The sequence below is a fragment of the Capricornis sumatraensis genome, chromosome 7 (assembly GCF_032405125.1).
Source record: "Capricornis sumatraensis isolate serow.1 chromosome 7, serow.2, whole genome shotgun sequence".
In the NCBI taxonomy this organism is placed as follows: domain Eukaryota; kingdom Metazoa; phylum Chordata; class Mammalia; order Artiodactyla; family Bovidae; genus Capricornis; species Capricornis sumatraensis.
The window spans coordinates 69,534,606-69,553,506 of record NC_091075.1 but is presented as its reverse complement, the minus strand read 5'-3'; the positions used below and the strand labels follow the sequence as shown (position 1 = coordinate 69,553,506).

The following is an 18,901-nucleotide window of genomic DNA, read 5'->3' as shown; positions in this document are numbered from 1 at the left end:
TTGAAAATCATGAAATTGAAAATCATAAAATATTATAAGAATCTTTATATACATTTTAAAATTTATGATTATTAAGGCTTGATAGAAGTTGGCTACTATCTCCTTTCTCTGACTGACCAGCAATAAGAAAAAGAGATAAAGCTAATACTTTTGCTGGGTGATGAACAAAGGAAATTGTTAGAAAATGAGACCTGGAAGTACTATAGTTCAGCATGAGCATCATGGGAGCTTCTTAGCAATTCAGAATCTCAGGCCCTACCCCAGACCTGCTGTATCAGAATCCAAATTTTAGCAACCCCCTAGGTAATTCATACATTAAAGCACGAGAAGACAGCCATGAAGGAGTTAATAGGAGGGGGGGGGTCTAGAAAAGAAACGGGAATTATATGACAAGTGTGTGTTCGCAGAAGACACTGACAATCAGTTATACAACTCTACTGCTAAACTCAGATGTGGCTCAATAAATTCTTACCACAGATCACTGGGATTGACTTCAGATTTCTGCTGCTGCTGCTAAGTCACTTCAGTCATATCCGACTCTGTGTGACCCCATAGATGGCAGCCCACCAGGCTCCCTCGTCCCTGGGATTCTCCAGGCAAGAACACTGGAGTGGGTTGCCATTTCCTTCTCCAATGCATGAAAGTGAAAAGTGAAAGGGAAGTCGCTCAGTCGTGTCCGACTCTTATAATATGACTTAACATGACTTAATATGACTTAACATAATATGACAATAATATGACTTGTTAATTTGACATTTCAGATATCCCTGTGGACCTCAATCAGTGTATGTCAATGGTAGAAGTTATCCTACTCTACCAATAGGATATTTGTTGAATTAAATGTTGTCTTTGCCTTGAAGCCTTTGAAGACTTCCCTTCAACATCCTACCTATATCTTTAATATCGACAGGCAAATACTTCACTGCAGAGGAAGTGGTTAGTCCTGGAATGGGTGAATCATAAGTAATAAAAAAATATGGCTTCTTCTTGAGACAAGTGCTTCTTGTCCTCTCTTTTCTTTCTTATTATTCCTTTTCCTTCATCTGTGTTTTATTCTTTTCTTTGTGTTCTTTCTTGTCTGCTATAAAAACCTCTAAAACACTGTAAACAGGCTTGAAGGCTCCTCAGAGCAGGCAGATTTGCCAGGAATAAGTGAGGGTTACACACCTGGCTTAGAGCTGTCTCCCAAAGGAGAAGCAGCCCCAACCACAGCATCCAGTGGAGGGCACATTGAATCTGATCTGAGCTAGAGACATATCCAAGGGCTTTGATTTGATGACTTCTGACCCCAAGCTCTCAGCTTACATCAGATAGGTAGCAGGTTCTTGGTACAAAGCCTTGGGCTAAAGAGGGTTTAGCCAAATCCTTTTTCATGACTCTTCCAGGTGGTGAAGACTCCAGTTTTAGACACCTGGAGTGTGAAGCATTACTTCACAACTGAGCTCTGGCTTCATGCTGCTGTTGCTGTTAAGTCGCTTCAGTCGTGTCCGACTTTGTGTGACCCCATAGACAGCAGCCCCTGAGGCTCCCCCGTCCCTGGGATTCTCCAGGCAAGAACACTGGAGTGGGTTGCCATTTCCTTCTCCAATGTATGAAAGTGAAAAGTGAAAGTGAAGATGCTCAGTCGGGTCCGACTCTTAGCGACCCCATGGACTGCAGCCTACCAGGCTCCTCCTTCCATGGGATTTTCCAGGCAAGAGTACTGGAGTGGGTTGCCGCTGCCTTCTCTGCTGGCTTCATGAGCAAATTGGAAAAAAAAAACAAAAAAGACAGGGAACATGTGGCTTTGGTGAGACTGATGGTAAGTGTGCTGACTTGGGTACATGTGGATGTCAAAGCAGGAGCTCTCTTTTATCAATCCAGAGACCATCCACATTCCATCCTGATCCCGCACTCCAATGGCTGTCTGGGACTAGGATCTTAACATGTTAAGACTACGACAGGCTTGATGTAAGGACAAGTGAAGGCTGGCTGAAGTTGGAAGATCTTTAGTAATGACATCTGAGAGGAAATGAGAGGGAGAATTCTGGGACTTGTAGATGGCAGATCAGAGAGAATATGACCCAGGCTTGCCAATGTGTCTGGTAAGTACTCTGCCTTCTTCCCAATTCTATTATAGTATGATATAGCAAGAGATTACTTCAAGGTTTTGCAGAATTTTTTAAAATCAACTTTTCTAACTTGAAATATGATGTGATTAAGCTTCTTACCATTAGGAGGCAATATCGGCCTATAATTATAAACTTCAGAGCATGAAGCTGTTTTTTTCTCATAGAAATTGTAGGTAGTAAAATCAGAGCTCTTTGGTAACAATAGGCAGTCTTTCTCTGACATGAATATTTCCAGAAGATTTTAGCATAGACTATATATTAGTCTAAAATGAAAGCATGATCAAATAAAGTATAAAATACAAATGTAATGGGTAAAATAACAACATAAATGGAAGCATTTTAACATTTCTTATTTTCAGGAAGTTAATCCAGGCACTAATATAATTTCATTGCAAAAAGCTTTTGCCAATGTGTAAGATACATTTTAAAGGTAAGCAAAATGGGGAGAAAAGGAGCAAGCAGCATTTATATTGAGCTTCATTTTATATTTTTATTTTTTAAAAAGTCCACTGCTTTAAAATGTTTGAAAACCACAGATATGTTTTAATAGTGTTGGATGTATCTATGCGTGGCTTGGACATTGTCAGTTTAAGTTATATTCTTCCTTATGACTATTGAAATTGTATTAATGGATGTCCTAGTTTATAGACTATTCAGAATATAAAATACAAAAAATATAGTCTTATAGACTCAGAAGAAACAGTTTGCTATTTGCTGGACTAGTTAATATCAAGGTGAAGAGAGAAAGTGGGAAATTCAAGAAAAGGGAATCAGAGAACATAGAAGATGCATGCTCTAGGGATCATCTTATTTATCCCTCCTCATTTTGAAAATACAGAAATGATGATCAAACAACAGTAAAACTGATGAGTATGTAGTAATGGGAACTCTGAGTGAGACTGGAAATTTTTGCCATATGTTGGAAAGCAATATGCTAATATCTGCTAGAGCTGCAAGTTGGGTTAACCTAAAACCCAGAAAGTTCATTCTTAGGGGTTTATAGTCACTACAAATATTGGCCACATTCTTCAACAATGAGACATGTTGAAGGGTGTAGTAGTAAAAAAATGTAAACAACTTAAATGATCATGGAAAGGAGATGACTTATAAATTGGAATACATTCATATAATGGATTCTATAAAATGTGTGAATACTAACAATTGCACCCATCTCACATGCTAGTAAAGTAATGCTCAAAATTCTCCAAGCCAGGCTTCAGCAATACACAAACTGTGAAATTCCAGATGTTTAAGCTGGTTTTAGAAAAGGCAGAAGAACCAGAGATCAAATTGCCAACATCCGCTGGATCATCGGAAAAGCAAGAGAGTTCTAGAAAAACATCTATCTCTGCTTTATTGACTATGTCAAAGCCTTTGACTGTGTGGATCACAATAAACTGTGGAAAATTCTGAAAGAAATGGGAATACCAGACCACCTGACCTGTCTCTTGAGAAACCTGTATGCAGGTCAGGAAGCAACAGTTAGAATTGGACATGGAACAACAGACTGGTTCCAAATAGGAAAAGGAGTACATCAAGGCTGTATATTGTCACCCTGCTTATTTAACTTATATGCAGAGTACATCATGAGAAATGCTGGGCTGGATGAAACACAAGCTGGAATCAAGATTGCCGGGAGAAATATCAATCACCTCAGATATGCAGATGACACCACCCTTATGGCAGAAAGTGAAGAGGAACTAAAAAGCCTCTTGATGAAAGTGAAAGAGGAGAGTGAAAAAGTTGGCTTAAAGCTCAACATTCAGAAAACGAATATCATGGCATCCGGTCCCATCACTTCATGGCAAATAGATGGGGAAACAGTAGAAACAGTGTCAGACTTTATTTTTTTGTGCTCCAAAATCACTGCAGATGGTGACTGCAGCCATGAAATTAAAAGATGCTTACTCCTTGGAAGGAAAGTTATGACCAACCTAGACAGCATATTCAGAAGCAGAGACATTACTTTGTCAACAAAGGTCCGTCTAGTCAAGGCTATGGTTTTTCCAGTAGTCATGTATGGACATGAGAGTTGGACTCTAAAGAAAGCTGAGCACCAAAGAATTGATTCTTTTGAACTGTGGTGTTGGAGAAGACTCTTGAGAGTCTCTTGGACTGCAAGGAGATCTAACCTGTCCATCCTAAAGGAGATCAGTCCTGGATATTCATTGGAAGGACTGATGTTAAAGCTGAAATTCCAATACTTTGGCCACGTGATGTGAAGAACTGACTCATTTGAAAAGACCCTGATGCTGGGAAAGATTGAGGGCAGGCAAAGAAGGGGAGGACAGAGGATGAGATGGTTATATGGCATCACTAACTCAATGGACATGAATTTGGGTAGGCTCTGGGAGTTGGTGATGGACAGGGAGGCCTGGCGTGCTGCAGTCCATGGGGTTGCAAAGAGTCGGACATGACTGAGCGACTGAACTGAACCGAACATTTATGTAGTTCTGAGTTTGTGCCAGGCTGTGTCCCAAGTGTTTTCCAGATGTCAATTCATTTAATTCTCAGGACAACCTAGAAGTTAGGTTCTCTTATGTCTCCTGTTTAACAGATGAGGAAATGGAGCCACAGAGAGTTTACTTATTTTGCCTGATGCCCACCAGAAGAAAGTTACACAAGCACTATTTGAATCCAAGCCCTGAGGTTCCATTGTGTTTGTTCTTAACACTTTCATTTGTGCAGACTCTTGAATGTACATATAATTATTATCTATACAAAACTTACAAACATACATCAAAGTACTAGGTAGCACTTATGGATGTGTACCTGTGATATAACAGTTTAAAAACAGGCAGGGGAATAAGCAGAAATCAGGAAAGTGATTACTTCTGTGTTGAATGGAGAGAATGGGATGGAAGAGAGACTGGAAAATTCATAGGACTTCATTTATATGTTTTATATATTTTACAACAATATGAAGGAAGTAACTCCAAATGTTAAGATCTGACAAACCTACATACAAATATGGACATATCTTCTCTCTATGATTTTTGGTATATTTGAATTATTTCACAAGAAGAAAAAAGATGAGTTAAGCATAAATTCACACAAGCTAGTTTAGTGCCAAAGCCTGGACTTTTGACCTTTGGCTCAGTGTTTACTTCACTATGAGATTGTACTTGATTGCTTTCTACACAGACGAACTTGAGTGCTTTATGAGGCTCAACTTGGTGGTTACATGCCTATTACCTGTGTTTCCACTTAAAGTTAGTCAGAGTGCATCTTAAATCACTTGGAGACAATACCTTCTAGAATTACATTCCACGTCTGGCTCTTGGTTTCCTGATGAGTTCAAGGTGAAAGAATGCATTTTTCACCCATGCATTCCTTTGGGATTCTGAAAATAGCAATTTACCACAAAATTACTCACCAGCCTGACAATGTTGGCCCTTAAAAATAGTTGATATTCCCTTTCTTGTCAGATTGCCAGTTTCTCCTCTCTTCAGTTAGGTTCCTTTTTGTTTCATCTAGGCTGAGCTTTGGCCAGTTGGACTTGGTCCAAGAAGCTACTTGAGTTAGGTCTCAGAGAGCAGGGAGCCTATTTCCTGGGTTTGTCACAAAGATTCATGATGCTGAGGAGCACAGGTATCCTGATGGCACCCAAGTCCATGGTGCCCCCGATATCCTCCAGTGGCCTCATTGTGGCAGAAAGAGTGTTGAAGGATGAGCATCTGTCTACCATTACCTAGGGGGACTCCAGGATAGGAATGTAATTTGTTTCCACTCAGTTTTTAGTGTAACAAACCTCTCTCCCTAGTTCCTTCGTTTGCTAAAGATAAGGATAATTAAAAGATCTACATTTATGGTTTTTTCCATTGTTTCATTTCTGATATAATTTCAACGTGCCTAAAAAAAGCATAAAATATATAAAATTACCAAAGAAGCATACTATAGTAAAGTAACATGAAATTTACCTTGATTATATTCCTTTTATTTTTATGTCTAAAAGAACCGGGCATTTGAAATTCATTGATTAAAGAGAGACAAGACTCCTCACTGGTAGAAAAATGAGAGTTGTTTTATTAATGAACTGAAATAATGGATATGTCTTTTTAAAAGAAATTTTAGTGCTAAACTGTTTAATATAGATCTCTTGATTTAATGCCACTGACCTAGTCTTATTTCTTTTACCTTGAAAGGTAGCCTTCTCCACTGGTTGTTGTTATTCAGTCGCTGAGTCATGTCTGACTCTTTGCAACCCCATAGACTGCAGCACACCAGGCTTCCCTGCTCCGCTGGCCCACATGCCAAACCAGAAAGCTTTTTTGAAGCTCAGAGAGAGTAACCAAAAATAAATCACACACACACACAAATACAAATACATAATACAGATTAATCATATTTCAAATACCTATTTGCCATCAAATGTAGTATACTGTGATACGGGCAATGCAGATTGAGCCTTTGCTTCCTGAGCCCAGTTATTACCACTTTCTTCAAATTATTTGAGCCTCTCGAACTGAAAGCCATAACTGAATAATCTATTTGAGCTGTAAACAAATTTGTGAACAAAAGGAAATCAGTAGATATCACTTATTTAAACTTTTAAAAAGTTATTGTAACAATGATTACCATAATTATTTTTTGAATTTTATAGTAGACTTGGAACAGATATCATACAATAAGTGGTAAGGATAAATAGATTCCCTAGGTATTGACTCTGATGGGACTGGTCACATTTGAAAGTGAAAGTGATGTCACTCAGTCCTGTCCGACTCTTCACGACCCCATGGACTGTAGCCTACTAGGCTCCTCCGTCCATGGGATTCTCCAGGGAACAGTACTAGAGTGGGTTGTCATTTCCTTCTCCAGAGGATGGGATTGAACCCAGGTCTCCTGCACTGCAGAGAGATGCTTTACCATCTGAGCCATTTAAGATGTTTAATTAAACAGCATCTTAAAACCAGTAGATGGGCTTCAGTAGGGGTAAGTTCTACTGGAGTGAGTACATTTGGGATAAGATAATGAAAATTATAATTTTAAAATAATTGGCTCTAAGCAATCAAAGGCAGTGAAGGCTTATATAAGGAATTTGCAGCTAGTAATGTTCTCAGTGGAGATTACAAAAAGATAAAAAAGGACTGGATTTAATTAGGAAGTTTTAAGAAGAAACATGCTCTTGCCTTTGTAGGAAATCATGGGGCATCTGAACTTAGAATACTGTATGCATTTCTGTTTAGTGAACAGAATGTATTTTATTAGATGTGGATGGGGTCTAGAGATTGACTAAAAGGGTGATAGAGTTGCCACACTTGAATAAATGGTCCACAGGTAGGGGGAGTGTGGGACTCCAGCTGGGTGATCAGGAGTATAAGTGATAACCGAAAGACTAGTGACTGGCATCTGAAGTGAGGGGGCCAGTCTTGTGGGACTGAGCCCTTAACCTGTGAGATCTGAGCTCTCCAGGCAATTGTGTCAGAGCTGAATTAAATGTAGGACACCCAGTTGGTACCCACTGAGAATTGAATAATTATTTTGTGTGGAAAAATCCACACATCTGGTATCAAACGTGTTGCTGTACATAGAGAGAAATGTGAGAGCCAGCTTTTGGTGAACACTTGATGTGTTCTAAGCAGAACTCATGATTTTTTCGCCCAAATATGTTCCTTCCCTAATATTCTCTATCTCAGAAGAGGGCACTGCCATTGGCTCAGTTCCTTGGATAAAAAACTTTTGACTCTTAATTTCACACCTGCTATCATAATTTGTCAGTGAATTTTGTCAGCTCAACCTTCAAAACATATCCTGAATCTCACTATAAGTCATCATATCCAAACCACCATCTTCACTTGGACTATACACAGCATATTAAAGGTGTCTATTGCAACTCTTACTCCCCTTTCCCCAATAGCCCATTTTGAGGTAGAGCTGCCATTGTGATCTTACAAAAACAAAATCCGATCCTGTTACTTCCTTGCCTCAGCTTGCTCACAATTAAATCCAAAATCCTCACCGTAGCCCTACATTAAATGGCCCCAATCATCTCTCTGATTTGGTGTCCTACTGCTCCTCTGCCTGCTCAAACTCTTTTAGTTATATTGGCCTCCTTGTTGGTCCTTAAACATACCAAGTATGCCCCCTTTTCTGGGTCCTTGTTTTCTTTTTCTCTTTCTGGAAAATTCTTTCCCCAGTATCCAGTGGGTGTTGCACCTTCATTCAGATCTCTGCTCAAATGTCACCATGGTAGAGTAACTTCTTTGCTCCGTCTAAATTGAAAACCTCTTCACCGCATCTCCCCACACAGATCACTGCTTCATATTCTATCTTAACTTATATTTTACTTGTTTGCTATCTGCTTTCCCCATTCAAATGTAAGTTCCATGAGGACAGGTACTTTATTTCATGTGCTGCTCTATTTCCAGTATGTAGAAAATGTCTAGGCATAATAGGGGTCTGTTGAGTGAATTAATAAATGCATTTTCCAACCAATCCTGGGAGATATAACTCAAGAGTTCAAATTAAGGTAACTGAAAGATTATGATTACTGTAGTGTGATTACTTGCACATCTGAATTTGTAAACGGAATCCTACAAGTACAATTTAATTCTATGTAGCCATTCTTTTACAAGGCTCTTCCTAGCTCAAATTTTTCTATTATTTCTACATTCATTTTCCTGAAGAATCTCCCTTTTATAATGTCATCTCCCTTCTCTTGAACCTCACAGTGGGTACTTAGTGTCAATATTGAAACCAAAATTTTCTGTTTCAAAGTGTTCTCCAACCCCATTAGTCACCTTTGCCTGGGGATTCAATAGAATTTTCTTTTGTCTGGTTCAAACATGTGCTTTGTTTGTTTTCAGTTCTAAACCTTGGCTCATTCCGTCCCTACGAAATACAGTGCCTCTTACTTACAACATAAGAGAAGACCCTACACATGGACATCACCAGATGGTCAATACCAAAATCAGATTGATTTTATTCTTTGCAGCCAAAGATGGAGAAGGTTGATACAGTCAACAAAAACAAGACCAGGAGCTGACTGTGGCTCAAATCATCAATTCCTTATTGTAAAATTAGGACTTAAATTGAAGAAAGTAGGGAAAACCACTAGACTATTCAGGTATGAAGTGAAGTGAAGTCGCTCAGTCGTTTATGACTCTTTGCAACCCCGTGGACTGTAGCCCACCAGGCTCCTCCATCCATGGGATTCTCCAGGCAAGAATACTGGAGTGGGGTGCCATTTCCTTCTCCAGGGGATCTTCCTGACCCAGGGATCGAACCTAGGTCTCCCGCATTGCGGGCAGACGCTTTAACCTCTGAGCCACAAGGGATACCCATTCAGGTATGACTTAAGTCAAGTTCCTTGCAATTATACAGTGGAAGTGACCGAGAGATTCAAGGGATTAGATCTGATAGGCAGAGTGCCTGAAAAACTATGGACAGAGGTTCGTGACATTGTACAGGAGATGGATCAAGACCATCCCCAAGAAAAAGAAATGCAGAAAAGGAAAAATGGTTGTCTGAGGAGGCCTTACAAATAGCTGAGAAAAGAAGAGAAGCTAAAGGCAAAGGAAAGATATACCCATCTGAATATAGAGTTCCAAAGAGTAGCAAGGAGAGATAAGAAAGCCTTCCTCAGTGACCAGTGCAAGGAAATAAAGGAAAACAATAGAATGGGAAAGAGTAGAGATCTCTTCAAGAAAATTAGAGATACGAAGGGAATATTTCACACAAAGATGGGCAGAAATGATATGGACCTAACAGAAGCAGAAGATATTAAGAAGAGGTGGCAAGAATACACAGAAGAACTATACAAAAAAATCTTCGTGACCTAGATAACCACGATGCTATGATCACTCACCTAGAGCCAGACATCCTGGAATGTGAAGTCAAGTGGGCCTTAGGAAGCATCACAATGAACAAAGCTAGTGGAGGTGATGGAATTCCAGTTGATCTATTTCAAATCCTAAAAGATGATGCTGTGAAAGTGCTGCACCCAATATGCCAGCAAAGTTGGAAAACTCAGCAATGGCCACAGGACTGGAAAAGGTCAGTTTTCATTCCAATTCCAAAGAAGGGCAATGCTAAAGAATGCTCAGACTACCACACAATTGCACTCATCTCACACACTAGTAAAGTAAAGCTCAAAATTCTCCAAGCCAGGCTTCAACAGTATGTGAACCATGAACTTCCAGGGGTTCAAACTGGAATAAGAAAAGGCAGAGGAACTAGAGATCAAATCGCCAACATCTGTTGGATCATCCAAAAAGCAAGAGAATTCCAGAAAAATATCTACTTCTGCTTTATTGTCTATGCCAAAATCTCTGACTGTGTGGATCACAACAAATTGTGGAAAATTCTGAAAGAGATGGGAATACTAGATCACCCTACCTGCCTCCTAAGAAATCTGTATGCAGGTCAAGGAGCCACAGTTAGAACTGGACATGGAACAACAGACTGGTTCCAAATTGGGAAAGGAGTATGTCAAGGCTGTATATTGTCACCCTGCTTATTTAACTTATATGCAGAGTACATTATGCCAAATGCCAGACTGGATGAAGCACAAGCTGGAATCAAGATTATCAGGAGAAATATCAATAACCTCAGATATGCAGATGACACCACCCTTATGGCAGAAACTGAAGAAGACCTAAAGAGACTCTTGGTGAAAGTGAAAGAGGAGAGTAAAAAAGTTGGCTTAAAGCTCAACATTCGGAAAATGAAGATCATGGCATCTGGTCCCATCACTTCATGGCAATTAGATGGGGAAAGAGTGGAAACAGTGGCTGACTTTATTTTTTTTTTTGTGCTCCAAAATCACTGCAGATGGTGACTGCAGCCATGAAATTAAAAGACCCATGCTCCTTGGAAGAAAAGCTATGCCAAAGTTAGACAGCATATTTAAAAGCAGAGACATTACTTTGTTGACAAAGGTCCGTTTAATCAAAGGTATGGTTTTTTCCAGTAGTCAGGTATGGATGTGAGAATTGGACTCTAAAGAAAGCTGAATGCTGAAGAATTGATGCTTTTGAACTGTGGTGTTGGAGAAGACTCTTGAGAGTCCCTTGGACTGCAGGAAGATATCAAAGCAGTCCATCCTAAAGGAAATCAGTCCTGAATATTCATTAGAAGGATTGAGGCTGAAGCTGAAATTCCAAAACTTTGGCCACCTGATGTGAAGAACTAACTCCTTGGAAAAGACCCTGATGCTGGGAAAGATTGAAGGCAGGAGGAGAAGGGGACAACAGAGGAAGAGATGGTTGGATGGCATCACTGACTCGAAGGACATGAGTTTGAGTAAGCTCTGGGAGGTGGTGATGGACAGCAAGCCTAGTGTGCTGCAGTCCATGGGGCTGCAAAGTGTTGGACACAACTGAGCGACTGAATTGACTGACCACTTACATCCACATCTTAGTCTGCCTTTAATACTTTTCTCAGTTCACAGCGTCTCAGTGAACCTTCTCATTCCTATTCTGGTTCTTTATTTACAATGAACCCTTCCCATCTCTGAGTACAAATATGCAATGCCTGGCAATATTGGATAACTGCCAGAGTCAGTTTTTTAAAAAAATTATTTATTTATTTTTGGCTCTGCTGGTTCTTGGTTACTGTGGGGGCTTTCCTCTAGTTGTGCTGAGCAGGGGCTACTCTAGTTGCTGTGCAGGGGCTGCTCATTGCAGTAGATTCTCTTGCTGTGGAGTACAGGCTCTAGGACACGTAAGCTTCAGTGATTGTGGCATGCGGGCTCAGTAGTTTCGATTCCCTGGGCTCTAGTGCACAGACACAATAGTTGTGGCCATGGGCTTAGTTGCTTTGAAGCATTTGGCATCTTCCTATACCAGGGATTGAACCTGTGTCTTCTGTGTTGACTGGCAGATTCTTTACCACTGAGCCACCAGGGAAGCCCCAGACTCAATTATTGATTGATGGATGGGTTATTTAGCTGAATATTAGAAAATAGTTTAGATGAAATATGAATAAATATTTGGTTAACTTTTGTTTCTGAAGGTTTTACTAGAAAAAGAAACTGATCACCCAGTTTAAAAATTATGCTATTTTAATGAATTAACATTATACAATACTACTTTTATCACTCAGTTCTCTCAGTATTAATAAGTAAAGCAAAATAAGAATCTATCCTTGAAAGTTATTTGTGTTTAACCTGGCTAGAGAAATCAGCCTGATTATTCAGTTTTCTAATTTTCTTCTGTCCCACGGAGAGCACTTCTGTCTCACTTATTTCAACTGGTATATTTTGCACTTTATGTTGTACCTTTTATTTTCTTGACACTTCCCCTCTTTATTTCCTTGTTAACTATATTTATTTTTGCTGTCAATGTGATTGGATCATATCCAATATGTCAAGTAAAAGGTATTCAGTGCTTGTATCAGTCTTGGTCCAATCAACAATAGAAACCACACAGTGGGTTGTTTAATAGAAAGAATTATTAAGCTCTGATAAAAGAAGGACTAGAAGGAAACTATGTATGGTATTCTAGGACTGAGGGAGAATACCCAAGGAAGGACAAACTTGGAAGTGTTTCCCTCCCCAGGATTGATTCAGTCTGATTGGAGAAGGTGTAGTTTAGCCCACTGGATAGCAGAGAAGCTTGCTGGTTGGTTCTGGCCACAGCTGTTCTGCAGTCTCCTGCAGAGTGCAGTGATCAGAAACCAGAGGGGTGAGTTTGCAGAGGGGATGGGAGCCAAGGCTCAGGGGTGCTGTGGCAGGTGTGAGGAGGGTGTCAGCTGCAGAGGGAGTGGTGACTCGGGGGATCAGTGGTGAGCAGAAGACCCTAAGGTGGGTTTCCATGTTGAGAGGGCTGCTTTGGAAGATTATCTCCAGGCCAGGCAAATGCTGCAAGGTGGCTGACCTACTATATATACAGCAGCAGGAAATAACAGGAGAGCGTCTTGCTTCCTCCAGTGCTTCTCCAGTGCCCTCTGCTGAGAAAACTTAACATCTCTGTGGAGATGCTTCAAGTTCTGTCCTGTCACAGAGCACATACTAAAGGGTGAATAGGAGCTGAGGGGCAATGTATTGATAACAGGCAAAGTGTTTACCTGAGTCTAGATGTATTTGTCAAAGATAAATGTATTCAGGGAGCTATACTGATACACTGGCAAAATGAATCCGTATCAGGGAGACATGTCAGTAATGGACAAATAATTTTTAAAATGACTGGACAACAGGGGTATTCAGACATCCTATTTTTTTCTATATTTTATTTTAGGATTCTTTAAAAATTGAGCTGTGTCATACATATAGTTGGAGAAGGCAATGGCATCCCACTGCAGTACTCTTGCCTGGAAAATCCCGTGGAAGGAGGAGCCTGGTAGGCTGCAGTACGTGGGGTCGCTAGGAGTCGGGCGTGACTGAGCGACTTCCCTTTCACTTTTCACTTTCATGCATTGGAGAAGGAAATGGCAGCCCACTCCAGTGTTCTTGCCTGGAGAATCCCAGGGATGGGGGAGCCAGGTGGGCTTCCATCTATGGGGTCGCACAGAATCGGACACCACTGAAGTGACTTAGCAGCAGCAGGAGCAGCAGCAGCAGCAGCATACATATAGTAAATTGCACAAATCATAAACGTATAATATTTTGAGTTTTAACATATGTACACACAAGTAAAACTACTACCCAGATTAAGATAGAATTTTCCCACCACTCAGGAGAATACCTTATTCCTCCTCCCAGTTAAAATTCTCCCACCCCTACCAGAAGTAGGCACTAATCTGGCCTCTGTTACTTGTTCAGGAACTTCATGAAATTGGATTCACAAGCAAGTCATCTGTTGTGTCTGGCGTCTTTCGTTCAACATGATATCTTTGAGATTTACTCATCTTGCTTCACATATCAGTATTTCTTTTGGCATATGAATATACCGCAATTTTTCTATCCTGTTGATAGATGTGTGGGTTGTTCCTAATTTTTGACTATTATGAGTAAAGCTGCTATAAAATGAGTTTTTGTGAAGCTGTGCACTCAGGTCTTTCAGGTATATATTCAGAAGTGGAATTACTTGGTCCTTGGAACATGCTTTAGTAGTGAGTCATGTTTAGCTTTAATAGATACAGCCCAACATTTTTCTAAAGAGTTTGAACCAATTTCCACTCCTACCAAAATGTATGAGAGTTCCAATTGCTCCATATTGTTGCCAGTAGTTGGCCAATCTTTTGTTTTTCGCTTTTCTTGAGGGTAGTATTTTTAATAATTAAGATTAATTAGAACTATACAATTATATTTATCAATTTTTATAATCTTAACTATCTAGTATTTATCATCTTCATGTATTTCTCATGTTCCCCTTTGATAAATAGAACTAGTTTCTTTCAAATGTTATCTGAAATTTCAAAGTGAAAATAGCAGAAAATGGTAGCTTTTGAAATGTGCTTTTTACCTATACTTCCACATTATAATATCCATCAGCTCTCCACTAAGCTTTTCGAGAATACTATAATAAATGCTTGCTCATTCACATAGCGTATAACATTCTTTTTGACACCACTGTAGTTATTATGATTATCAATTATCTTTGTAAAATGGCAAGGGAAAAATGGCAAGGGAAAAACTCTGAACATGTGAGCCTTTTGCCTGATTAGGGCCTCTAAACATAAGGGGAATTTCTATGTAAACATTGCTTTTTCACAGTAATTAAGTAGTATGGTGTTTTTGAGTATAGTACAGGAGTCACACAGCTCAGCTGCAGTCCTGGCTCTCCTGGGATATTTAATAAGAAAGTTTTCTGTGTCTTTATTTTCTAATTTACAAAATGGAATAGAAAACAACACCAGGTTATGTAAAGGGCAAGGAACTTAACCTCTCTATCCCTCAGTGTTCTCAGCTGTAAAATGGGGATAAAAATAGGATTATTGAGTATCACATTGTTAAAACACATATGTATGTAAAACACTTTGCATAGTGCCTGGAACTTAATAAATGCTATATTAATATTAGGTATTTATTAATTAAGCTGAAGAGTTGTAAAGGGCCGTGTAGTCCCAAACAGCAATTAATATATTTCTCAATCCCAGACAGACTCCTGAATTTTTAAGATTTCTCCCACTCTTCTCTTTATCTATTATTGAAAACAGCAGAGCCAGAAGAATTAGGACCAGACCTGGCTCTTAACTACTTTTCCTTTTGTTGTGAAAGTAAAAATCGGCCTGCTTTAGAAACAGTATATTATAAACTATAAAGGACTTTGATACTAATGCCGTTAGATTTATCTTCTACATCCCTTTAGTTCAGTTCAGTTCAGTTCAGTCGCTCAGTCGTGTCCAACTCTTTGCGACCCCATGAATCGCAGCACGCCAGGCCTCCCTGTCCATCACCATCTCCCGGAGTTCACTCAGACTCACTTCCATCGAGTCCGTGATGCCATCCAGCCATCTCATCCTCTGTCGTCCCCTTCTCCTCCTGCCCCCAATCCCTCCCAGCATCAGAGTCATGTCCAATGAGTCAACCCTTCACATGAGGTGGCCAAAGTGCTGGAGCTTTAGCTTTAGCATCATTCCTTCCAAAGAAATCCCAGGGTTGATCTCCTTCAGAATGGACTGGTTGGATCTCCTTGCAGTCCAAGGCACTCTCAAGAGTCTTCTCCAACACCACAGTTCAAAAGCATCAATTCTTCAGCACTCAGCCTTCTTCACAGTCCAACTCTCACATCCATACATGACAACAGGAAAAACCATAGCCTTGACTAGACGGACCTTAGTCGGCAAAGTAATGTCTCTTGCTTTTGAATATGCTATCTAGGTTGGTCATAACTTTTCTTCCAAGGAGTAAGCGTCTTTTAATTTCATGGCTGCAGTCACCATCTGCAAGTGATTTTGGAGCCGCCTCCCCCCCGCCCCCCGCCAAAAGTCTGACACTGTTTTCACTGTTTCCCCATCTATTTCCCATGAAGTGATGGGACCAGATGCCATGATCTTCGTTTTCTGAATGTTGAGCTTTAAGCCAACTTTTTCACTCTCCTCTTTGACTTTCAGAAAAGCGTTTTCTCCACTCCAGCCACTTTACCGCAACACTCCCTCGGCTTTCCCTCCCTCTTCCCCGACCTCAAGTAATTTTCTCGTAAATGCCTTTTCCCATCTGCGAGAAAAGTTCTCTGGCACCAAAGACAGTGGGCGGTCAATTGACCACTGGCACAGACTCCAGATAGGTTCAGGGAAGTTGCGAGGAAAAAGCAGCAACCTTCGGTGTCTTGAACACCTCAGGGCCCCGCCCACTTCCCCATCTAGTTCGCTCTCTCTGCTCCCCGCCCGCCCGAAGTGAAAGTGAAAGTCGCTCAGTCGTGTCCGACTCTTTGCGACCCCATGGACTATACAATCCACAGAATTCTCTAGGCCAGAACACTGGAATGGGTAGCTTTTCCCGTCTCCAGGGGATGTTCCCAACCCAGGGATCGAACCCAGGTCTCCCGCATTGCGGGCAGATTCTTTACCAGCTGAGCTATAAGAGAAGCCCGAACCCCAGAGCATTTCGGGAACTGTAGTTTCCGAAGGCCCGATTCAGTTGGCGCATGCATTCCGAGGACTTGCCAACACAAGGTCCCGGATGAGGAAGCGGCCGGTGATGCCACGCGTTCTGCGATCTGTGGGCCTGGACTTCTGGGAATTGTAGTCGCTTGAGGCGGGCGCCGTCGGTAAGGAGACGTAGCTTTCCTTGGGGTTTGCTACTGCAGTTGCTTCCCGGCGGGATACGCCGGGTCAGTCGGTTGTTCTCCCATCACCGCGCTACTCTGAGGCCCAGGAGGCTCTTTCCTTCTCCCTCGACTCTTTCTCCGTGGCTGTATGCGCCTTGCTCTGCAGTCCATTTCTCTGCCTAGCTCTCTCCCTCTCCTAGCCATCTCCAAAGCCTGGGCGTAGTGGGGGATCGCCCTCTGGGAGAGACAGGGCCGCGACCTTTTCAAATCCGGACCCCGTCCGGCGGAGATCCTCCTTACTCCACCCTCATCTCGGTTTCCCTCACTGTCCTTTTCCCCAGACTCCTCGGCACCACAGCCCTCACGCTCCTTCCACTTTTTTTTTTTTTTCCCCTCTGCAGGGATGGAAGCTTCCTGGCGCCAGGTGGCCGGTGGTCGAGGCCGAGCCCGAGGACGAGCCACTGCGGCCCCCTCCTCAGGAAATGGAGTCCATCTCCGCGGCGCCGGAGGAGGGCGGGAGAAGGGGTCGGTGGGCGCTGCTGGTCCTGGCCGCAGCCCCGGAGGAGCGGCCACCCCTGCGGCTGCAGGTAGCTCAGCGCGGCGCAGCCCCGCTGGGTCTGAAGCGTCGCAGACTTCCGTGGCCGGTGGTGAGAATGGCTCCTGTTCTCGGGCTCACCTGAATGCCCACCTCCTAAGGCACTTCCTAGTCTGAGCTGCCTCCGCATTCACTACTTTCCTTCTCCTTCGGGAGTTTATAATTGGCCTCACTTCTCAAACCTTTCAGGCAGCTGCTCATTCTAGGCCAATTCCCATCACATCTTATTCATCATCAGTTTAATTGATATTAATCTTTGTTATTTCTCCATCCCGTAGTCTTCCCTTCACACTTGTCTATTGAATCCCTAAGGTTGCAGATCGTAGCCCAGCGGTCTGATATAGCATATAGTTTGGTTAACACAGTGCGTTAAATCTGAATTGATTGCCGGCAGTTTTTTGGTTTTTCTTTTTAAAATTTCATAAAAATCCGGTTAGCAACTTTTCTTCTAAAACACTGTGGCTTTGGTACTTTTATCCGTGGCAACAGTAGGCTGGGCTGAGTTACAGAAGTCCCTTTTAGATTGGATTTAGGCTTTCCCCTTCGGATTTTGTCTCCAACTTCTGGGGCTGGTTGTCATTTTCCATCTTTGTTTGATTGCTTAGTTTAGTGACTTTAATTATCTATGTCCTGTACGCACTTGACTTTGTGGTACTGTTTTCTACTGGGGTCACAAATTTCTAGTCACAAATTTCATGTCCTTTCCTGGATATATCTGGTGTGGCCTCCTTCAGCTAGCTTGTCAATATCCTTCACCCAAGGCAAGAGACAGGAGTTGGAGCTAACTCTCAGAGATAGTGAAGGACAGGGAAGCCGGGCTTGCTGCAGTTCATGGGGTCACAAAGAGCTTAGTGACTGAACAACAAAGCAGTGTTTTGGTGGAGTGCACACATGCAGCTTTCAGTTGTCCACAGTAGTGAACGAGTGCAGGGGGATCAGGGAATAATCCTGGAAATCATTTTATTGTTGTATTTTTCAAAATGTATTTTTTTAGGTGGAGGAGCAAATTGAGCTTCTGAATGTTTTCCCTCCTCATCTAACTTAAAATTTAGGTGATATTCTGAGTTTATGATAGTGGTGAGTTAGAGTATGATATTGGTGGTAATGAGGTATGCAAGAGGGAGACTTGTGAACAGTTTTAGTGAACTTCCTTGGATTTTGTAGATAGAGAAAAGCAAGCATCCTTCAACTGGATGATTGAGATTTGACTGTAAGAAATAATATATGGGAGGGTTGCTTTGTCAGCTGTCTTTGAGATGATCTGATCTGGGTCTGTTGATCAGGTTATGAATGTTTTTATTATATCTGCTTCAACCTTTAAAAAATTTTTGAGTCATATATTTTATATCAATTAGTTTTCTACTAGCACTCAAAGATTCCTATGTAAGCTATGTACATTTTCCTCCATTTTTACTTGAAACACCCAGGAGTTCCCAGCCAAGCCAGCTGCAATAAGAAAAGGAAAGCATTTCATGAGGAAAATAAATATAAAATATCATTAAATACAAATACACCACCTAAAATAGGAAAATTTGTATGAATAGTGACTCATCAGTTTCAAGCATAAAGTGCATTTCTTAGTGCACTGATGAATTAAGACACTA

General features: G+C 41.3%; 1 protein-coding gene across 2 annotated transcripts in view; it reads left to right on the top strand.

Moving 5' to 3' along the window:
- The first annotated feature begins 17,105 nt into the window (after window positions 1-17,105).
- NFXL1 (nuclear transcription factor, X-box binding like 1) overlaps window positions 17,106-18,901 on the top strand; it is a 55,071-nt gene continuing 53,275 nt past the window's right edge. The window contains exon 1 of one of the 2 annotated variants that reach the window (XM_068975251.1): window positions 17,106-17,346. In XM_068975251.1, the coding sequence (XP_068831352.1) occupies window positions 17,106-17,346 (241 nt within the window). Of the gene's footprint in view, window positions 17,350-18,901 lie in introns of both variants that reach the window. The other variant, XM_068975252.1, reaches the window with a different exon arrangement.